This window comes from Notolabrus celidotus, chromosome 5 (genome assembly GCF_009762535.1).
Source record: "Notolabrus celidotus isolate fNotCel1 chromosome 5, fNotCel1.pri, whole genome shotgun sequence".
In the NCBI taxonomy this organism is placed as follows: domain Eukaryota; kingdom Metazoa; phylum Chordata; class Actinopteri; order Labriformes; family Labridae; genus Notolabrus; species Notolabrus celidotus.
This window is the reverse complement of record NC_048276.1, coordinates 23220675-23245285: the sequence shown is the minus strand read 5'-3', so window position 1 is coordinate 23245285 and position 24611 is coordinate 23220675. Positions and strand designations below refer to the sequence as shown.

Here is a 24611-nt window from a genome sequence, read left to right as displayed (position 1 = left end):
ACAAAAAAAACATAGGCCTAAAATAGATAATGTGTTCAGACAACTGCAAATTTCATATTTCATGTGTATCTTTTTAAAAAATAAAGCATAACATTTTATAGAGGGATAAGCAGCCCGTAAACTTCATGATATAGTCAAAAAGAAGACTTGATAAAAATAAAAATAACAAAGAGAAGTCACTGTCTTATTGGAAATCGTAAACCACACTATAAGAACCATATAACACACATGATGCTAAGTCTCCCTGAGGTTCTTGTCTTGCTCAAATCACCAGATTCATCTCTAGCGCAACTACAGACAGTCAGCCTTACTTACTCAAAAAAAAATTGCAGTTGTTCTTAGAAATGTATCAGCATGAATAACCTTTATTTAAGACAATGGACATAACATTGAATATTTAAATAAAGCACATATTTCTTATTTTTGATCTATTCATTATATCACAAATCTACCTTTTCATAGTCTGGACTCATTTGAGAACATCAATGGATTCTTTCACTCAATATACTTTTTTTTTTTTTTTTGAGATTATATCAAGTGAAATTTTACCATTTTTGTAAAATACTTTTGTTTCTTTCGACTGACATATCCCTTCTTTCATTTACTTTGCAGTGTTGTTTGATGTCTGACTTTCAGGCAGTGCAATTGCTGACCTAGCTGACAAAGAGTAGCACTTCACACAAAGGTAGTTGTTGGCTGTATTAAAAAGTTGCTGCTTGGAGATGTGTCATCAGCACGTTTAAGAGACAGACTAAGTGGGTCATATGCATCATATCACACACTGTACACAGGTCAAAGTTTTGTCAGCAGAGCTGGAAAAGCAGAGAGCGTGAGAGAAGAAGAAGCAGTAACGAGCCATTTCACACCCGTCTGCATCCGAGCTGATTTTCACTTGTTCAGCAGTCACTCACTCATCATTAAACAGCTGCACAGACCTCCCTGCTTCAACTACTGATGAGACGCCCCCAAAAAAAGAGAGAGGAGTTGCTAGCGAACATGCAGATGAGGCATTAAGGTCGTTTTATGAGCAGCAAAGTCCACTGGCCCAGCTTTCTGTGGCTCTGGGCCAGTATTGTCATGCATAATAAGCACAATGTCAATCAGCAATCAAGGTCTTACACAATCAATGCAGCCACGCTCCTCTTTTACATGGACCACATCTCATTAGGACAAGGTCACCTTTCATTACTGGGGGCGAGGACTTGCTTGCTTTCTGGCTGATGCAATCAAACCGAGTTAATGCTTTAACTCTCTGTGACTCTCTGGCTACCCCTCACTTTTTTTCCTCTTTATTGGTTTTAATTTAACAGCTCATCTCACCTTCCAGGACGCCCACAGCCAGGAAGCGACCGTAGAAAAGCTCCACCATGGGGTTCTTTGGCTTCTCGCCCTCCCTGAATGCAGACAAAGACCAAAGCTGTAAACAATCGACATATCTAACTCATGTATACAGCAGACATGACACGATGATGAAGACATGTTTGTTGACTCTGTCCAATCTGTAACAGTGACCTCTGGATATAAAGAGCTGTGGTTATAAGAGGATGAGAATCATTGATTTTGGACTATTTGTGATACACAGAATATTGCAATTAAACACATTACTATATATTACCTTTATTCAATTGATATTATGACTTAAAAGGAGTCTCTTTACCATCTGTTTATCAAACAGTGAACACTCACACACTCTTATCACTGTGATTCTTTTCACAGTGTTGAAATGGGATTTTCAAACTGGCTGTTAAGCCTGCCGTCAGTGTTACCTGGCCCTGACAGACTAAACTTGAAGGACTGTCAAAATACATCAGCTCAAATATTTTACAAATAACTGTCAAAGGAGGAATCCACTGAGCTTTCTTCAGGCTCAGATGTGTGAAGAAGAAAGCCCTGTGGCTTCCCTCCTAACTCAACAGGTGACTTTTTAGACTTCAAGAACGCCTGCCGTTAACCTGGAGTCTATCACTCTGTCTGTGAGCGCTGGGTATTCCTATTTGAATCTTTTTCAAGGTGTCTTGAATCATGCAGCTTTTGCAAAAAGTGGAGAGCTAGTTTAGCTTAGCGGTGTATATACAGTTGTGCTCATAAGTTTACATACCATGGCAGAATTTATGATTTCTTGGGTAGCTTCTGTTGTCATTATGATATAAAAAGAGTAAACACAGGTGTTTGACAATAAATGGCTTCACCCAACCACTAACCATGAGTGAAAAAAACTTTTTCTTTTATCATTCATATTTTCTGAAAAATGTCCCAAAAAAAATCACAAATTCTGCCAGGGTATTTAAACTTATGAGCACAACTGTATAGAGGCTTCATGGTGCTGGATTGGACTCCCGCACTCTGCCCCTTACTGCACGTCATTCCAAGCAGTCTCTTCTCTGTTTCCAACTCCATCCACAGTCCTGTCCTCTCAATAAAGGCAATAAAAGCCATAAATAATTGTTAAAAACTTTGTAGCTCCTTCAGCAACTACAATCTGGTACTGTAAACAACATTTATCTTTATGATAAATGCTTAAAGCTGGTTATGAAACAGCGAGAAATGAATACTAATGCCTCTAAAAGGCCAACAAATGCAAACAGTACCATCAGTGAGGAGATAATTATTTCTATTAAGAAACTCTGATGCTAGTTTCGGCTGCCACCGGTTTAAGAGCCGGAAGAGGCCATTAACAACATTCTGCCTAAACAGTCTTTGTTTACATTTTCAATGCAAAGATTCACAGTGAGGGATTATCAATATCTGCAAAGAGATCAGATGTTCTGATTTGTACATCAGGCCTGAAATGTTGCCAACAGGGAGTTTAGTCACACAGGTGAACAAGACCCGGTGTGCTTTTAGGGGCCTGGCCTTCTGCGTGATGAATCCCACTGCATTCAGCCAGGTCTAACACTCCTTTACTTTTTACACTGTTATTTCGGTTATATAAGAGGCAGCCTACTCTCTGGATGAAAAAAAGGATATTGAAAGTCCTTCACGTACACCGAATGTTATGCTTTTATCTATTTGATACCAAATTAAGACTTGATTTCAGTTTAGATACAATATTGCAAAAAAAAAACATTTTATTATTGTAGAGTTTTGACCCCCCCACCAGTAAGATAAGTACCTGTCTTCTTCAGCCTTCATCTGGAAAGCGTCCTCCAGCCAGTCGAGCAGCTTGTGGGTGAACTCGCTCACATCCTGCTGTTGAGCGAAGCACAGACAGAACATACAAAATGTCCAATTACGTGACAGCCTATAGGGACATGAAGATCACAGAGTCAAACTGCAGCTACAAGCAAGAAAGTCCAATCAGTCAAATCAATGCTACGTCTGTCATGTGCTGCTGTACGCTGAGCCTCGGATAAAAGATGACTTGTCTGAGCCAACTGATCGCTGAACCTCAAAGGGAACCTGCACGCCACAAGGCCACTCTCTCATAGACATCAATGCTACATGCTAATTCAGGTCAGAGCCCCTCCGTCCTGACTCTTACACAGAGTAGTGACATGACTGATGAGCACCAAGGCCAGAGGGTTGACCTCAGTTAACCTCTGCACAGCCACTGGCTTAGTGTGAATGCTTCAGTGAGGACAAGACCACAACAGTCACAGCACATTATGGGATATATGCACAGAGCAGCTAATTCCTCGTCAATATTATGTTTTGCACAGTTCAGAGGGGATGATGTGGGTTTGAGGATTAATAGCTATAGATAAGAGAGGTTAAGTGTCGTACATTCAGTCGAGCTGAGTCAGTAGAACGACAATGATATTGAGCAGTGGAGTTCTTGTTTGAAAGGATGAGGCACAGACGGAGGATAAAGGGTGTTAAATATTCACAGTGTGTGTGCGTTTGAGTGTGTGTGAGGCTTGCTAGTTCTTCAAACGTGATGCATCTCATGCTTCAGCAGTGCCTTAACGCTGGGTAAAAGTTAGGGACGCACCGAAATGAAAATTCTTGACGGAAACCGAAAATAAGGAAACCAAGGCTGAAAACCGAAACACCGAAATAAATTATTATGCCAATTATTAGTAGGGAGACCGGTGACAGTTGTAACATTTCACTCCTTTGATTTGAGATTAAGCCATGCATTTTCTGTTTGTGTTGCACAGGCATTTTCTAGGCCATTTATTAGCTGACACTTGAAGCTAGTTTGTATAGTAGTTTGAACACACTGGGTTAAAAGAGCTCAAAGTTATAGACAGAAATGTCAAAAAGGTTACAACTGTCCCCGGTCTCCCCTATCATTGCATTTATGGCTCTGACTGTGTACTAACCTCACTAAAATCAATGATCTCATTGAACACATCAGACAACGAAGGTGCATGCCCCTCATCTGGGTCAGAGAGATGAGTCCTTTTCTATGCGCTCTGTTCTCCTTCCTGCGCTGTGCGCTTCTCCGTCTCCAAGCGGGTTCTCCGCATCAGTCACGGGCTGGTTCATTTCTCGTGCACACTGCTTTATTCCCACATCCAAGTAATGATCTTTATAACGCGGATCAAGTACAGTCGCGATGAAGTGCAGAGGATCCGAATAGATCTCAGTGAAATGTGTGCTGACTGACTCTAAGAGTGTACTTTCATTGTTTTCACTCCGTGGTCAGTCTTAACCTCTTTTCTTAGAAGACGCTTTAGTGCTGCAATTAAAAGAATAACGGATGCAGACATGTTGGCCCTTATCCAGACAAGTGCATACTGGCTGTGGTTTTTGCTTGCGTCATCATAACATTCTGTTTCGGCCGTGTTGTTTCGATGATAACAGTCTTTCAGTGGCCGAAATTTCGGTGCATCCCTAGTAAGTCACACAAGGGGACACCAATGTTTCAAAATTGTGGGATTCAACGGTCCAACCTCAATGTAAAAAAGGGCTTAAGATACATACACCTGAACGTGCCTACTTACACCCAAGAAATTCTAGGTTAAAGAACTGACCGACCTCAGCTGATTATATGACATTGAGATGGTGGAGGAGCACATGAAACTGTGATCACAGCTAACTATATCAAACTACTTTTTCAGGCTGTTCTTTTGAGACAAGCTCACTCACTTCAGCACTGACAGGCAGGTAGCAGGCAGCATGCTCTGAGAGATTTGAAAGCTGTCCAATCTCTCACAACATCCAAATGTGATTATTGTGAAGGTTAATATACAACAGACAAGCCTGTGACAGCTCCAAGTACCTCACTCTTTTCTGTTATGCACGCCATGATTTGAATAGAATTACAACAAATAGCATACAAACGTTATTAAGATAAGTCTTTATAACACGGGGAAACTGCTTAGATTTATGCATTTGTTTTATTTTGCTTTACAGCTTTCAAACTTGAACAGGAAAATATCTGCCTGGACTTGGTGAATGTTACTATGTAGATAAAAGTGGATCAACACGTACCTGCTGCGACTCACTGGACTTAAAGGCGTCTTTGAGGATTTCCACAGCTCGTGATGGATCCACATATTTCCTCTTGGAGCCGACCATGAGGGAGAAGAGATTCCTCAGCTCCTGCATGAAGGGCAGGTTCCTGTGCTCCTGCGCAGAGAAAACACAAACAACCGTTAAGTAAATTAATCAGAGCTATACATCTCAGAGGAAAATGAAGAATTCTCCCTGACTAAAGTACTACTTTAAAATATAGCATTTGAATGATCCTCATTGTTTGAGAAAATAGATATTATCTAAAAAAGCATGTAGAAGTATAAATGTGTGATCCTTTTTTAAAGGCTTACATCTTCAGTTGGAACAAGTGCATCCTGGGCACGGGCCACACACACTTGACTAGTTGTTGGAAATTGTTAAGACTGAGTTGTTGTTGTACTTTAACATGTTATTTAATGTGACCAAAAACCTAAAATATCCTCCGACTTTTGTTAAGAGTATCTGAAGTCAATTTATTTGAGAGAAAAAAATGCTTTATTGAATATCTTTTTCATTACGGATGGCTTGAATTAAATTTCTTTGTAGTTTAAACAGTTTTTTTTATGTTATACTATAACATTTTCAAAAAGTGTTGTAGTCATCGTGACAATTTTTTGAATATAAAACATAACATACCACAAAAAGTTTTGGATTAACTATGATGCTCCTTTACTGATCAGCCATACATTTGGACCACACATAAAATCTTACCATGTGTAATAATAATAATAATAATAATAATAATAATAATAATAATAATAATAACAACAATGACAATAACGATGATAATAACAATAATAATAATTATTAATAATAATGATAATAAAACCAAAAATCATAATAATACTAATATAATTATAATACTAATACTACTGCTAATAATAATAATAATAATAATAATAATAATCATGATGATAATAAGAATTAAAAATACAAATGATAATAATAATAATAATCATGATTATAACAATAATTATTAATAATATTAATATTAATATTAATATTAATATTAATATTATTATTAATAATAATAATAATAATAATAATAATAATAGACACATTTTCAACCTGAATAGCACAAGTGTAATGACATATGATGGTAAGGTTACATTTTTTGCAGGGCAGCAGTAGGACCATTACAACTTATTCTACAGGGCTCCTTCAGTTGTGTAATATGACCATGGTGACACTGTGATATGACTTTAATTAGCAGTGTGTATGACTTAGTGGCATCTAGGGGTGAGGTTGAAGATTGCAAACAATCAAATTGCCCTTCTAAATGAGACAGACAACCACAGATGGCCTTAAAAGAGCAAGTCCCTCTCTGGAGTCAGTGTGTGTTTGACTGAGCTGAACTTTCAAAGAGCCATGGTGGTGCAATATCGCGGACTTGAAAGAGACCTGCTCCCTTTGTTAGATCAGTGTAGGTAACAACACATCAATTCTAATTTCCAGTTGATTTGACAAGCATGCAACAACATATATTAAAACTATATGCAATACACTCAATCAACTGATCGTACACACCAGACCTTTCACATGACTTAGTGGTGCATAATAGCAGACTTGCCTGTGCTTGTGAGTGAGGGATGCTGGTGTACAGATTACATTCTAAGCTCTAGTGGTCTCATACTGCTTAAGTGAAAGGTCAGTAAATGGGATCAGGGGAGCCTATATGAAGAGATGACTCCCACAGTTCCTCAGCAGAGGCTCAGAACAGATTAGCAACTGGCATCTGACCCTATGGTAAAGACTTGGTGGGGTAAATATGGAAGTATAAGAAGTATTCTGCTGTGATGTGGTGACTGTGACTCGAAACATTGAAGCATCTCAAATTGAAAACACTCTGGGACCATAAAAACACTCTCTACACGTTCAATTCAGTCCCTGTGGTGGGAAAAAACAGACGTTTCATTAAACATTTCACCTCAGCAGGGACTTCTTGTATCTTGCTAACACTGAGTAATGTGTACAGCAAGAGGCCAAACACTAAGCTGCTGTAACCTTAAGGCCATATCACACAGCTGCTGGACGGTGGCTCACAGCTCAGGGAGGGTCAGACACACAGAGCTAATGCACTGCTAGCTGTGATAAAGCTATAAAAGGGCTGTGAGGATGTAAACAGAGCTGACAGGAGGTTGAAAACACAGGCAACCAACCTAAACAGCCTAAAAAAAACCTTCACACTTTGTTTTGGCTGCTTTGTTTTCTCCTGCTTCAGGGGCTACAAAGAGAGGTAGCAGGGGTCTCACCTTCTGGTTGCGAGGGAGGTCGTGGACTCTGGCTGGAGGAGAGTAGTTGAGCACCAGCCTCTGGAACTCCAGCAGGTTAAAGAGTGACTGGAGGATGAAGAGAAACAAACACATTTAGCATTCAATGATAAAACAACCTCTCCCCTTCTGTTACAAACCTCACTCATGATGCCCCCGGCACCACGCCACCACACTGGCCTAAGGAGCGGTTACATTACACACCGTCTCATTTACACACTGCTACATGATGCACTCATCTTGCACCTTCCTGCACAAATGTATAGCCCTACTTTGTCTGCGTATGTGGTTTAATATTGTCTTTGATTATTTGAGCTTATTCTATTTAAGGTTCCTTGATAATAGTATCACTGCTGTTAAATAGCTTTCCCTATATATACAGTGCATGTTCCTATTGCACTTTTGTGTTCATTGTTTTTGCACTAAAACTCTGAGACATTCAAAAAAGGCCTTGCTCGTGTCTTTCACAAAGTTTGTAGTGTTCTGGTTCCCCTGTGGTCACCTGAGGATACAAACGTGCCATGTGTAAACCTGTTTTCTTGGTTTACACATCCACATCTTTCTTGATCCGTGCCCACAGACCCGAAATCTGTGCTGGCTGATTTACGATCTGTTTGGAAACCAATAGCGCTCACACGATTTTGTCCTTCAGAGAACAAGAAATGGACTACAGCGAGCGGATCCCCAAATTTCCAATTTATCTGGATTTAATGGTAGATTCTAATAGACTTTTCACAGCTTGTATTTATTGTGCGTGTCACTCCAAAACAGCAGATATATTGGACTTCCTTGGCGGATGCAGAAACGGTCCATTTCTTGGTCTCTGAAGAAAGAAAACTGTGTTCACAAATCTGTGCCCTTGGTTTTTGAAACCAGGTCCACAGATTGGAAATCAGCGGGCGGTGATTATAAACTGTGTTAATGTTTTCATAAACCGAAAGTATAGATTTACACTTTGCTTTTCTCTCTCTCTCTCTCTGCCTATCGTGGGAATGATCAGACGTTGTTTTCTATTGAGCAAATAATCTCAGGGTTCCCACTCTTTTCCAGAGATCATTTTCATTGATGATCAAGCTGGTATGACAGTCTAAATTTAGTTCCTAATTTAGTTCCTAAATGGTCTAATATGTTCTTCTCAGTGGAAGTCTACATTGAAAGACATGTAGTCTATGGCTATCAATGAAATCATCTCTTACATGCTTAAAAAATATGGCAAATTGATTATAGAATAATGCAGCCACAGATGTAAAGCACTGTATAAGTGCAACCAAGTAACAATGATGGGCAACTCTCACCTCAGCTTTCTCTTTCCTCAATAAATATGATAGTAGATTATTGTGACATTCTTATTGTTGGTGTGAGGGTGTGTGTCTGTGTTTGTTTATGTGTGTATGTGTGACGTACTGCTCTGTATTAATGACGTCTTATAACAATGTGATGTTTTAATTGTGACTTGCCAAGGGACTGCAGATGCAAATGAGCTTTAGGGGGGCGTGTCCACTGCAGCGTTTTTGGCGCTGGCAGCGCTGGTTTCTATTCAAACTCAATGTGATTCAGCATTTTCAGCACAAAAATGCTCTCAGCATTAGCTGATTTTTGTCACAGCGCTCTGAGCTCTCTCAGTTGAAAATAGTAAAACTTTTGGAACACGGCCGCACTCATCAATGTCACTTCTTGATCACCGACCAATCAGAATCAAGAAGGGGCGGGACTTCTGCAATCATCTTGGTCAACACAATGGCGGAAGTCCGTGCGGAGGAGAAAAGTCATCACACTCGTTTTGTCGAGATTTCCTGGTTTAGAGCTGCTGCTGATGCTCTGACGATTTCTAGCAATATTTTTTAAAGTTTCATGTTGAAATGCCGTTGAATGAAAGCAAGCATGAAGCATACAGAGCATTTTAAAACAGACCTAACGGGACGCGGAAGTGACTTTTTTGGACTTCCGTCCTAGTAACAGTAAACACTGGTGATAAGCGCTCTGAAACCTAACTCAGACTATAATTTTAACATCAAAATCTCTAATCGTTGCATCCCTGCAGTAATGGTTAGCTTCTATTAACCTAACTCTAGTACAATGCATCACATGGTAGCATTTAAGTTCAAAGTTGTACTTGGTCCCTTTATAAATATAACAAATGAAAGGTCAACATTATTTGGCAAAGCTGGCTCTAAATACTGTTGACAGATGGCATTAATCATCATGCTTCAGAGCAGTATATTCAGGTCTTCTTTTACTTTCAGTTGCTCCAGTATGACCTGCAAGCAGTTCCTTGAACTCTTGCTTTTCGCTGTCATGTAAGCGCTCGCCTCAGACACCATGTCCCTGTAGTGGTGTACACGAAGAATGTAGGAAATAGTCTTTAAAATATATCTTACGGTCAAATCTTCACATCTTTCTTCTTGTTCACACTTTTTTTTTTTTTTACCATATTGCCAAGATAACAATTTTGACACTCTCCATTCTCTGCCCTCTCTGCACCCTTATCCCTTTCCTTAAAGCATGAGATAATAAGACAGTGTGTGTCACATCAAGTACTGAAAAACAGCCTGAGGTTATGTAGAAAAGGAGGGTCGTCAAATACTCCCACACATTAATACATTTACAAAGTAAGCTAATCTGACTCTGTTCTCCATTTTATAAATAAAAGACAACACACATGACTCTGCTTTTACTAACTGCGCTTTTTCTGGAGCATGACCTTGTGTCTCTGTTTTGTTAGTGAAAGTAAACACACACGTCTTCAGGATGTGTGTGTCTCATTCGTAAGAGAGAAAGTTGTTTACTGGTGTCCTCGTATGGAGTGCAGCTGGATCAGGCTCAAGCAGTGACTTCAGCTTAAGGGTGGGGGTAACATTACACATAGCGAGCCAGGCATCATGTGATGGTGTATCCAGTGTTCATCTGGCATATTTCAGCTCAGGTCACATTTTACCACTGACTCACAGCACACAAGAGGCTGACTCTTTGTGACAGCGGGCTAATACTGGGAAGAGTACCTCGCGTTTTCCCAGCATATTCACATTGAGATGGCTCTTTCATCCAGTAACAGTCTTCAGTGTAGAGTTCTGCATCATAACATGTAAGCATATAAGACCACACTTAAAAATACAACAGCCTACTTTAAAGTGTACTGTTGCCAAAAAAGTAGGTGTAAGAAAGAGAATACTAGAAGAAATGGCAACATTTCAAGAGGCCTGACGAAGATATAAAAAAAGGAGTCTATGATTCAAAAAGCGGATCTGATGAAAGAATGATTATTGTGTGTGTGCGTGTGTGTGTACCTGTATGACAGCGCTGAACCAGCAGGTATTGCCGACATTTTTCAGTCCCACTGGGCAGCTGTCTATCCTCTTCCTGTCATGTGGGTTGGGTGAATCGCTCCACACTTCTGTGTGGGTGCGCTTCAGACTCGCCTTGTTCTCTGCGATGCTGGCCTCCAACACTCTGAAATAACAGAGAGATAGAGCGAGATAAAACACATTAAATTAACATATATTAAAGCCAACACACATCTTTTTCAAACAAATTATCTCAGCGCTCCCTCTCACATCCCACTACAACAGATAAAAGGTTTTGGTTACAAAAAGGATTCAACTTGGTTTTGTGTAATGGTCATTTCACAGGAAGTGATGTTTTTAAGTTCTGCCCCATTTTTTTTAGCAGCACATTTAACAAAAAAAGTCTCACAATGACCCTTCAGTGTTGATTGTTCACAAGTTTTTACCCTGCAGACACATTTTCTGCAGAGGTCAACTCCTCTTTAACACAAAGAGATTTAAACAACAAAAACACTGACTGAAGCATTTTCCTCGTATAAATCTGTTATATTTTTCTTCTTTAGTAAACCTGACGGCGTGGTGAGTCAAGTAGCTTGTTTAAACAAGTTGAAGCCATAAATGAGGGAGCTTCCTTTAAAGTTCAGCGTTTCTCAGTAGCTCTAACCTCAGTTCATGAGCTGGCTAAAATCTTTCACAATAGTAAACAACACGACAACTGTGCAGCCTCAAGTTGGAACAATGAGCAGTTCGATGCATATGTTTATTTTCTGTGTAAAGCTGGATGTAAGTTAAACTTTTTAAGGGTTTGAACCTTAGAACAAGAAATAGACAGCGGTATGTTTTACTGAACAACCAAATCTGTTTGTCTCAAAAAGCAATATATGAAGTATCTTTTCTAAAATGTGCCTTTTCCAGGACTTTTTTAAAATCTGGTTATTACTCACAATTAACTTCTCTTTCTCAGGGAAGGTTAGCTAAGAAATGTTAAAGACATTAAGCCATCATGTATCTTTGATTTTATTATCTTTTTTACAATACAAGATAAGTTGGGGTGTTTTTGCCCCTGTCCCAAGAAGAGGCTTTCTACCACAGCAATCTGATCTGGTGCTAGTTTATTGTGTCAATCATTTTAAACTGAGCACCTTTGTCACGTTTCAGAGCTTTGTCACAAGCCAGAGGTTTAAAAAACATTTTAGCTGTTTAAGATGACTTCATTGGATGTGTGTTTTACGGTACGTGATACTCACATATTTGAAGTTTGACAACATTTTAATTCTAAATATATAAATATATATTTCTGTACATGCATCTGAAGACACTAAGAGGAGAGATGGTGACAGAAAGACGGATTCATCAAGATAGTGACACTGCTCCACGTGGTTGGGGAAGTTTGGTTGAAGGTCAAATTTTGTGGCAAAACTCTTCTGTGTATGTTTAGAACTGCTGCTGGTTGGTTTTCACATGACCACCTGTGCTAATGAACGTAAATGAACTGATACTGGTATGTTTGAAAAAGTAACCTAAAGAGGTCATCATACCCTCAATTGTATGTTGCATTTTTTTATATAAAAGCATGAATCCATTCATATGTATGAACTTAAACTTACCTTCTAAATTCTGTAAACTAAAACGTTTAAGACAGCTGGGACCGTAACGTTTTCATATGAAATCTGAGAAACCCAATGAGGGGAGTCTGCTCATGACAAGACCTTTCTCCTGTTGAGTTATCAGAGCTAAAGCACACTCTGTTAAATCACAGTTGAACATGGTGTAACGCTGTTTATTTTTACCTCAAAAACAACACTGACAGCTGGCAGAGTGCTCACAAACACCCAAACACAGCCAAGTTTAAATGCTAGCCTGACGTCAAGTTACTTCAAAGAAATCGCCTTAATCAGCGAAAGTTGATATGATGTGATGTTTGTTATATTATTCTGTGAACGCTGAAATGAAAATTTCTGAGAAGCCTCTTTGCTAACAAGAGAGGAGAGAGATACAGATCTACTAGCATCAGAATTTAGGTCCTTTGTATTTTTAAACCCAGTGTAACGTGAACAGAGTTATCAACATCGAGTACAACCAAAATGATTCACATTGTTATTTCATTTGTATTCTTGCTTATAGGCCACAGTGTAGAGCTCTGCTGCAGTCACAGACTCCAGCAGGCTCTCCTAAAAATCTCTGATCTGAGTTCTCAGTAAAATTCTTTGATTTTTTTTGTTTTATCTTCGTATACAGAGCAGTGCACGAGCCATGTGAGTGTTTGGCGATCACTATACACGAGGCTAGGTGCCAAATTATCCATATGGACAAAGGCTGAACGATTTATCTTTTCACCGTTACAACTGAGATGGGACGACTATGGCTCAGTGGGTAGAGTCAATCGATCTACTATCAATCAGAAGGTTGGCAGTTCGATCCCAGCCTGGTAGTCACATGCCGAAGTGTCCTTGAGCAAGACGCTGAACTCCAAATTGCTGCTGCTGTTGTTCAGCGGTGTGTGAATGTGAACGAATGAGATTAGCTAATGCTGATCCCTTACTTTAGCAACCTCTACCATCAGTGATTGAATAGGTATGAATGGGTGAATGTGACAAGTAGTGTAAAATTGCTTTGAGTAGTCAGAAAGACTAGAAAAGTGCTATATAAGTCCATTTACCATTATGATGTAGGGAGGCACAATAGTCTCATCACAGGACATGTGATGTCAGTCATATGACCTGAAACACGTCATGCTGTCACCAGTTTTTCATTTTTCATGATTAAGCTATAATAAATGTCTATTTTTTATAGCCCAAAATATATTGAATAAGGGAAAAACCTTGCATCTTTTGGGGTTTTTTTTATATCGTGCAGCCCTAGAATGGACCCACTAAGATGAAATAAGCAGTTTTGCGACAGAAATGTTGTCTCTGAATTTTTTTTGTTTGTTTTTTTTCAAAAAGAAAGATGAAGTCAGGATAGGCTGGGAGCTCTGCTGCTGCTACCATGTCTCTAGATACTCTGCATGTTTTTAAATTGAGAGTAGTATTTACCACAGACTACCTGACAAGGTGTTTGAAACTGTTTAAACACAATATAACAGTGCAAATTCTGACTTCAGCACAGCTCTACACAGAAGAGTTCAGTAAAAATAAGAAGGCTAAATTGTGATCAGATCTATTTGATCCAATACGGACCCATAAAAAAATGCCTGGACCAGATTCAGACCAATCCGTAGGTTAAGCTCAGGACATCCCTGGTTCTGATAAATGGTTCTGTGTTTCATTATTCGCATCAGTTAAACAATCAGCATTACCCAATACAGAAGAGAAACCAGAATATATTTCCATCCCAACCCCGAGCCAATACTTGTAGGTGGTACTGTTAAGTGTGGATATTCATCTAAGGAAGGTTGAGTGTAGGTGTTGTTAAGTGTTTGGTTGGATATTGAGTCCAGCATTTCTTGGCAGATTTTGTTGTTATCAGTGAGTGATGCTTGCTGAGCCCACCTGCTGATGGCCTGCTCCTCATCAGTGATGCCCGTCTCCCTGAATGCCCGGTTAGACTCCTCCAGGCTGAGGGCGATCGCTCTCTGCAGATCATCTTTATCGTCTCCAGTCAGATCGATTACATCTGCATTAAGAAGACGCACAAACACACACAAAAAGACACACATTATTACATATGCACAGATTTTATCATCAAGGTTTAAACTTAGTATTCAAAGCAAGATATCAGTCGTATATATTCAAAGCTGAAAGTGCAGATTCTTCACATTTTGCTTAATAAATCAGTTAATCCTCAAAACACGGCAGCTTTAGGAGCAATAAATCAATAAAGCTGCCGTGTTTATTTATGTATGTTTCTTTTAATCTATTTAACTAGAGCTGCTTTGTATAGAGAATAAACTGATGTCACAGTGAACCACTTCAGTCGTTTTCAAGCAAAACTGCAGAATATTTGCAGTTTCAGCCTCTCAGGTTTATGAATTTTCTGCTTTTCTTTTTCATTTATGATAATAAACAAGAACCATTAAAGTTTTGGACCATTTTTTGACCAAACTAAGGGGGAAAAAATGTGACAATCTGGATTCTAGGGGAAACTAATAAATTTTTTATTTCAATTTTATAAAAAATTTATGAGATTAAGAAAGTATCCATAAAAATGAGTGGCAGATTTACAGAGCCCTGGAGCTGAGACTCACCAACTGAAATTTTTGTGTTCATTCTGGTTTCTGATTTTATCAAGGTCATAACGATTTGGCTGATTCCAAAGAGCTATAATCAACAGTAAAATCAAAAAAAATGTAACCTTTCTTTCTTTAATGGAAATTTATTTTTAAGAACCTTTTGAGTGTCAAACCCTTAATTTCCTGTGATTGCATTCCTTTATGTCATAATTGTGATGAAGGAGCTTCCAAATGTATTAGACTATCTATTTAAATACTTTATTAACCGTCACAGGTCTGCTCACTTGTGTCTGCCTGGCTGCCCACGCTGATATATCTGTCGCTGGCCACCTGTGACGTCTGGTAGTAGGTCGTCTCATCTTGCTGAGGAACCTTGGCATTCTTCTCCGTCAGAAAAGCCACAGCCTCGGCCAGGTCTCCATTGCTCGCCTGCAAAAGCAGTGTGTTTGTTAAGGCTTATATAAGTCAGCAATAAACACACAGGGATGTAATTACTAGAAATAAACAGTACTGGAACTTCAAGTGTGTTTCAGGTTTTCTTCAGCTTTAGTTTCTTCATAGACTACAGCTTCTGTTTCAAATAGCTAACATTGTATTTGTGTAAACCTCAGTCACTGTGTGCTTTAAAAGAAGAACTCCAACTTCACACTTCTACTGAGATCATAACTTGGTGGTTTTATACTGGGATGCATTACATTTAAAAATGATAACAATAGCGTTCTCTCCCCATGTGAGAGAATAGGCTAAATATAATGCAGTCAAATGTATAATGCAGAATCAAATGTGTGTAAATTAGCTCTGTTTTTGTGTTTGTGGTTTGTTCGTGTGTATAATGATGTACCTGCAGAGCTTGCTGAAGCAGCTGAACGTCTGTAGTGCCCGTAACCTCCCTTAACTGGTTTAGTAGCGTCTGCTGGTGCTATCAGAGGACAGAAGAAAGACAGAGGTTATAGTCCAGTACGTATTTTCAGACAAGAACATGATGGAGGACAAGAACCTCAAACACACACTCTCAAGGAACCACAATAGAAGGGTAAAGCATCAGATCAGTGGTGAAATAGCTGAACTATTGTTGCAGTAAATGAAATCTTATCTTTGTAACCTGTGCATTGTGTTTCGATAGCCCCTGTTAAGTAACAAGGAGGCAGAGATGAAGGCAAAAGGGATGAAGACAAAAAGGGAGAAGAAGAAAAGAGAAGAAATAAAAGGAGAGGAAAAAGATGAAGAAAAAGAGGAGACAAAGACGAATTGCAGGTTGAGGAAGAAGACAAAGAAGAGGATCCAGAAGACGTAGTAGACAAAGATGAAGAAGGGAAAGTGGAAACTCTGACCTGTGTCAGCATCTTCAGTGTAAAATATAACTGTCAATCATAATGTTATAAACTGATAAATAATAATTGACGCTAATTGAGCGTCTATAGAACTATGAAGCTATAAATTCACCTCCCCGCTGATAAGTTCATTAAAATCTGGGGACCTACTGATGTCAACCCCACCTGGACTGTAGTACGGCCTAACCACACTTCACCTGCAGTGCACAGCTTGAATAAAAGCTCTATAAATAAAGTGAGAGAGCACTTAGTGTCAGCATCCGAGGCTGGAGGCTGGAGGCTGGAGAAGGAGGGACTCTGACTTCTCTCTGACCGGTCTAAGTGGACCGGTCTGAGGACTGGGCAAAACTTGTAATCTTAATATCTTCTGAACTGTGCTCGACTAACATATGTGTAGCTGTTAAAGTAATAATAACAGAGGATACTAGAAAGAGATACACATCTGCATTCTGCAATAGAAACTGCATGATGCTGAACATTGCAATGGAAGTCTTCATGCAAAAACAGACCTTTAAGCTTTCTCTGGATCGTACGGTAAATAGCCGTGTTACGAACTCACATGTTGTCAACTTCGGTAACAAAAGGGTTTCCCATTACCTGAGGGCAACTTCTATAAAACTGATCTCAGGTTATGTAAGTATTTAGAGCATCTGAGAACATTGTATCATCACTTTAACATGCCTTTAAACAACATAAATATTAGACAATTAGCATTTAACAGCCGTGCACTGACAGCTCAGTCAGGACATCAGAGAGGAGTTCCTTTGCACTTTCCTGAAGTAAAGCACTCTTTGTTTGTAGCCTGGAGGCAGCTTCTCTGTACCTGGTTTCAGACGAGACGCTATTCTTGCTCTCAGCTACAAGTTCTTCTGCAAGTGTTTGACACAGGTACCTTCCTACACCCCAAGGCCACAGTGTCTGTGCAGAAGGTGTAAATAAGGTTCACAGCTTTGCTAGAGTAACAGCACATAAATAATGCACTACAGCCAATTTGTCTGTGACCGTGCTCACAGTTTACGAGACAAGGATACACTCAGTAGGGAGCATGTGATGACACAGTGGCTACGTTTACATGAGACTTTTAACTCCTCTTTAATTCAGAATAAAAATCATATCCAAATAAAAAATGACCTCGTAAACACCTAATTCTAAATGAAAATGACCATTCCAAATTAAACTTAAATCCGAAGTAAGTGGAATAAGCTGGTTTATTCTGGTTTTAAATCCGAAATTGAATAACTCCTCGATCATGTTTACGTTCATTCCGCTTTAAATTAAATCCGGTCGTTTTGTGCATGCTCGTTCCCTTGTCCTGATGCCAAGACGCACATATTCCGCGCTGGCGAGCACATATTCCAGGATGGCCGCCCGAAACAAGCATAGGGACTATCTATTTACTAGGAGCCTCAGAAGAAATGGATATCATGAATAGAGTTGATGGACGGAGCATAAAAATGTGGACCTTTTTAAAGCTGTAGCGTCCAAGTTAATTGAGGGACTTGTTGGTCTTCCATGTTGTAACCGAAAATAAAAGAAGCAGGAACTGGAGTCGGTTTTCTTCCGGTAGACGTACGTCACGCCTGCCCCTGTCCAATCAGAACCCTTCCCAACTCCCTGAATGACTATTTCCATGTAACCGCGAAGGAGAATACTTAATTCCGATTATTTAATTCTGAATAATTAATTCTGAATTAAAAAACATCATGTAGCCGTGGCCAGTGGTAGGCTAGCAAGTACATGTGCAATGATAATTTCAGAAAATGACGAATATCACAGTGTAAATCTGATTATCAGGGATGATTTTGCAGAAATACATTGTCTAAAATAAAATGTACCCTTAAGATTGTGTTATTGTTCGACCTGATTTACACTTTGACTTCAAGCCTACCAACAATTTTGATGTGATTAGTGGATACATTAACAAAAGAAGAAAACACAGCAGGTTAGTTTAGTTATTATAGTGTTTAACGTGTGGAGGTCCTGAAGAGAGATTTGTAACTCATGCACTTAGAACAGTTTTGCACCTTGCCATGTTTCGCCCACTGCACACAAGTAAACAAGAAGATGGCAGCGTAGTTGGACTCACTGACAGAGACTGATGGATGCAGGTTTGTTGGCACAGAGAGTGGCCGGGTTGGTGATGTGTGAGGGAAGTTACACCTCTGACAGATTTAGGCCAAGTCAACTACAAGAGCACTCACTCAGATATGTGGGCACACACACACACACACACACACACACACACACACACACACACACACACACACACACACACACACACACACACACACACACACACACACACACACCTCATATCCATGAGACATGTCTGGCATGTCGGTTTGTCACACTGCTCATCAGCCATTAAAAGGCAGCTTGTGAATAATAGCACATAATTCCCTGCGTGAGGTTTTACAGCAGGCTGCAGACGGGGCATTCCCAGTGAATCTGCCGAGGTCTCGTCTGCACTGCTGCTTCGTATGAGCATGTGAAGGAGGTGCAAACAAAAACAAATGGCTTCATTGGGATTAATAGTTCTTCCAACATGACCTCATTTCACTTCTGCGGGTCACTACATGAATACCTGTGCCACACCCTGCTGTAATGAGTCTCTCTGATGATGGAGCACAACTCTAATGTCTCTAGGTATCATAAGACACTGGCTCTTTCACTGACACACACCAAACTTTTACAGATATGCATGCTGACTTAGTAGGACAATAGTTATAAGCTAAAGAACATTTTATCGATACACTACTTGCAGACTGTTAGTCTTGAAAATGATCTTACACTGCTCAAAAACTTTCATATTTTCATTTTCATTAGGGATGCACCGAAATGAAAATTCTTGGCCGAAACCGAAAACCGAAAATGAGGAAACCAAGGCCGAAAACCGAAAACCGAAGCACCGAAGCACCGAAAGAAAGCTTACAGCTAGTGGTTGTAGTCCCGGAAAACTAGCATGAATTTGAATGTAGCATTTCCTCAGGACTCCATCTAACCCCCTCCCCTCGGAGCTCCTCCAAAACCACGCCCCTGCTCACATGCACGAGTGCCGCTGCTTTGCGACCATATGACCGTGACTGATTCAAAACCGGTCCTCACCAAAACATTATCATAGTGAAAGTTAAAAACACAAACATGGCTGCTGTTAGTACTCACAACTGTCATGCTAGCATTATCCATTTGTACTGGTGACACGATATCAGGAGAAAAGTTATAACACATATAATACTGTAACAACTCTACTGTTTGTTAAACGTGTTCAGTGTAGATGTTCTTAATTCCTACAGTGTTGACAGTCAGTGAAGGCAACAGGAGAGGTGTAGAGTGTGCAAGCTGGAGAGAGGAGAGACGAGAGGAAGTTTTTCATTCATTCAAACATTGATTGTTGGTTGGCGTGATAACGGCCGACAGTGACCGGTTATTAAAGCTCGACGTGTTCACGAATCGGCTCGTCATCCCGACAGCGTCCGGGCGGACACTACAATACAGCCCCCGAGGTGAGAGCTTTTTAGACTCTGATCCGGACTACAGTCCTGCGCAAAGAACCTCATCGGCTAAGAGGGGACAGGCCCGAGGTTGAGCGAGAGGGGCAGTCAGTAGAGTCAGGGGAAGCAGAGGCAGAGGACTAGGAGTGCACGCCGGGGAAATGTACACGCAGGAGGACGGGCAGAACGGCAGGACAGGATTTGATTGGTTTCAAAATTTGGACCCTAATGATGGTGATTGGTTGGTGTTATCCCAGGTTTACTCCGGCTGTAGATAGCAGTTTTTTTTCACTCTTTTTTAAGAACACATTATGTATTGATTGCCATCGGAACATAAAGATCATTTTAACCAGTATAACAAAAAGTGTATCTAAATCTGACTACCAACCCCAGCTTTAAGACTTATCTTTTTAATCTAGCTTTTAATTTGGAGTAATTTATGCATACTAAGTAAAAAATGATTTCTGTATTTTGTCCAGCAGGGAGGAAGAGGAAAAGAAAGGACAGAGAATCAAAGGCATTACTTGCATGTGATGTGCTTTATAGCCCAATTAATAACTTAAGCTATTTCAAAGTATGATAAACAGGTTAGGTTGTTGGGCTAGGTCTGATTGGCTATTGTTCTGGTTTTGTAACACACACCGAGCAGCCCATTGTTCTCTACATACCTGTGCACATATTCCCTTACAGTAAAGCCCTTGTTGCAGTTTCTTTTATCAAACTTGCTATAAAATCTTACTTGTCCTGATCATACTGCTGGTGTAAATCTACATATCAGTCCCCAAAGAGGCCAGACAGCAGAGCAATGTTGTGCTACATAGCTACTTCTCAGTTTGAGTCATCAGAGAAGTATTTCTGCCTGTGCTCCAGGCACCCAACAGTTACAGACCATCAGATACTAATTTCACACAGACGCGTGTTTTCAGCTATGCGAGCTATGTCAGATTTAGTCCATGCTGTAGAACAGAGCCACAGCATTGCATGCAGTGTGATACAACATAACAGTGATTACATAACTCTTATGCAAAGTATTCTTTCTTTTCATTCAAACTAGCAGAGCAAACATATAACCCAGGGTTTAGCAGCATCAGTAAAGTGGTTACATAACTCACCAAAGCTATGCAATGCTGGGCACGGTGGTCAGAGTAAATCTCATAACCACTAAGCTTCGAACAGACGTGAACTGGGAGTGTGATCAGATATAACCTAGTGATCTGCTTTCTCCATTACCAACCATCACATACTTGGCTTGCCGTCTGGATAGCGTTATTGAATCTCAGCCAAGCACTAAGGCTCGGCTGTGATTCCCCGGTCGCCTCTGGTCATACTTTGTCAACAAACATATCACATGTTGTATCTGAGGAGTAACTGAGGATACCGAGCACACACACACATCGGTGATGGGGACAAACAACATCAAATGGCTTCAGCAAAGCGCTCAGTTAAGCCAGAGAATGTACCTACTCAATAAATATTAAATATTCAAAAAAGGTTTTGGACGATGCATGAGACATAAATAGAAACAGGAAATGGTGATGTGTAAAAAAATAAAAATGAAGCAGAAAGACAGCATGTTTAAATCTTGAATCAGAAATGTAGTTGTTTGAAATTTGATGCCTGCCACACATTTCCAAAAAGTTGAAACAGGGTCATGTTTACCACTCTGTTGCATCACCGCTTCTTTAACAACACTATGAGAACTTGGAGGCTGAGGAGACCCACTGCTGCCATTTTGAAAGTGGAATGTTTTCATATTCTTGCCTGATAGTGGATTTTAAGCTCCTCTACGGGATTGAGCCTCCTTATTCAGATTTCAGATTTTAGAATTTGACAAACTTTTTTAGTCGGTGACAAATTTGAACAACAGCCTGGGTAGTTAGGCATCACCACTCTTTAAGGTTAGAGCTTTAACTTGCATTTGTGGATGTGCAAAGTCATTTGTTGGACATGTTTGGAAGTGGTCCTGAGCCCGTGTGGTGATGTCCACTACAGGGTCCTTTCTGTTTTTAAGGCAGTGCTAACAAGGAGCCCAGAAATCACTGCCATCCACGCTTTTATTGCATATCTTGCAAGTCCCCTACAAGGTGTTTGCCCGTGCCAACCCTTTACATTTTACATCTTGAAGCTTAGTTCCCATTTGCTAAAGTTTTCACATCTTATTCTCTCTTCCTTGCACAGTTTGTGGAGATGTAATATGCATCCATTAAAATCTGCAAATTGTCACATGTACAAGCAAGTCTTGCAACTTGTAAGCTGTCTAAGACTGAAATATTGCCAATGAATATTTTTGGCAAGTTGGACAGTGAGAGGGATTTATGCAATTGTATGAGCTTCTCACTCCCCCCGCTACAAAGCTGTCCCTTTCATCACTTGTGACTTTTACTTTTAAAAATCAATCCATGACATTGTTGGACCTGTTAATGATCTGGGGAAACCCTGCACACTTCATAAAGACTCAGCCTCTCTGGGATGCCTTTTGAATACCCAGTCATGTTACTAACCTGTTGACAGGTATGCTCATTGTTTGTAAATCACTAAGCCGAGTGTTTTGCATTTCACAGCCTTTCCAGTCTACTGTCCCAGCTTTTCCAAAATCTGTTCCTTGTATTGAATCTAAAATGAGCATCCAGTGCCCCAAAAAAAAGTTTCATCATTCACAGTATTTCTCAATTGCTAAAACACTGAAACCTGTTGTCTGAACCAAATTCTTAGCAGCCTGAATCCATGTATTGAACCCGTCACTCTTTTGGCAAAACCATACACACTTATCACCTGTTAGACACAACCTTCAAACACATTCTTACTCACTAAAACACATGTTGCATCGTGATGCACTTGTGTTGCATAATGGTAAGCACAGGTAGCAAAAGTTCAACACATTTAAAGCACAGGTGTCACAGCTTAAACACAACCACTCAAAACTGATCACACTTTTGTCTAATGATGTGAGGAAACCAACATAAGCCAGTTCAGAGAGCACTGGTTGTTGAAGGTTGTACAATAGACAGAAATAATCTGAGAGGCAGAGGAAGAGTGTGAGTAAGAGGTGGTCGAGGAGGAATGGGAGAATGTGGCCTGTGAGGTGGATGAAGTCCTGACCCAGGGGCTGAATGATTGTAGATACTGTAAGCACTTCAGTTTGATTTTATGGATTACACTGTAATGCACATCTCCATTATATTTGTTTTGACTTTTGACCTGTTAGCATTTCCACAGCATCCTATCTTTTTTTAGGAAAAGGGGTTTTATGTTTGCAGTAACCGAGGGAACACCTGAGCACATCACATACATGGTCGTGCAGAGCACATACTTAACTGTGACAGATCAGATACATGTGCAATACCTCATACCCATGTGCAATATTGTAATTTATTCCATAACATATTTTATTATTATATTCATCTAATACATGTGCACTCTGGCTTAGGCTAATTTAACTTGTCTTTAAAAGTACTTATTTACCTTTCTTTATACAGTTAGTATTTTTATTTTTATTTAGAATTTTGGGGATTTGTGTTTAGGTTTATATATTTATTACCCTTACTGTCTTGTTAAGTACTAATGTTTCATTCCCCACGTCAAATTCCTTGTGTGTGCAAGCTCACTTGGCAATAAAGCTTTCTCGATTCTTGTAAATCAGTAAATCTGTGACTATCACTCCGCTTTATATCTATTGACGACACACTTAGCCCACGATGCTAACGTTTCCAAAGGGGCTGCTGTCAATGTTACTACCAAGCTGTCTCTAGTGTTCCTCAGCCTTCATTACCATCGCTGGGTTTAACTAAACTTCACGTAGAACCGTTAGCTAATGTTGGCTAACTAGCAAAATATTGGATAACGCTTCCCGTTAGCATAACGTCGGGCCTGACGCAAATACACCTACATACAATTACAACGTTTCTAACCAACAGATGACCAGTGAGTCCAGTAATACAACAATTCAGCACTAACCTAACTAACGAAGGGGCTGCATAGTGGACTCTCCAAGTACTTTGCATCCCAAAACTATGTAGCTATTCAGGCTAACGTTAGCTAGCCGCAGAGTTAGCTTCTGTAAGCTTACCTTCTGAGAATGCTGTTGGAGGACATTCTGCTCCACGGTCATGGCGGGTCCAGAAATAAATGTTGTTTAATTGAAACCTGGATTAGAAAAACGCAGGAGATCGTGATCACTAAAGCGAGTTAAAACACGGTGCTATGACGTCCCCTCCTTAGTCAACGACAGTACGGGCGCCATGGCAGAGTGACTATCGCAGGTCGTCAGCAGGAATGAAAACATTGCTCTGCCTCTGCCTGAGATCTGGGATCGATTACTCACGTCTTACTGGACTGCAATTACGTCACACATCAGAATTTTGTAAATCATGGATGAAAAAAAAAGAATATGAAGAAACTGGCCTGATCTGTGATTTTAACACAACCGTATAGTTTGTTTTGTTGTCTGATTTTTTTACTGTTACATAAGCATATCTTAGTAGGCAACCATTTTAAGAGGGCTTTCTGTTTTTACGCCCCTAAGCTATGGAACTCTCAGCCTCTGGACATTAAAACAGCGAGCTCTCTGGGTGTTTTAAAAGTAAACTTAAGACTTACTTTTTGAATCTAGCTTTTAAATTGGAGTAATTTGTTTTTAGCCCTGGACTGCATTAATATTATTATTA

General features: G+C 39.9%; 1 protein-coding gene across 1 annotated transcript in view; it reads right to left on the bottom strand.

Annotated features, from left to right (window-relative positions):
* Positions 1–24261, bottom strand: part of usp25 (ubiquitin specific peptidase 25) — a 47967-nt gene extending 23706 nt beyond the window's left edge. Inside the window, exons 1-9 of the mRNA XM_034683417.1 lie at positions 24014–24261; positions 15967–16044; positions 15410–15554; positions 14446–14569; positions 10958–11120; positions 7656–7742; positions 5380–5517; positions 3113–3189; positions 1321–1394 (exon numbers count right to left, since the gene is read on the bottom strand). Coding sequence (XP_034539308.1) covers positions 1321–1394; positions 3113–3189; positions 5380–5517; positions 7656–7742; positions 10958–11120; positions 14446–14569; positions 15410–15554; positions 15967–16044; positions 24014–24055 — 928 coding nt within the window. The 5' untranslated portion in view covers positions 24056–24261. The remainder of the gene's footprint in view (positions 1–1320; positions 1395–3112; positions 3190–5379; positions 5518–7655; positions 7743–10957; positions 11121–14445; positions 14570–15409; positions 15555–15966; positions 16045–24013) is intronic.
* Between the last annotated feature and the right edge of the window lie 350 nt (positions 24262–24611).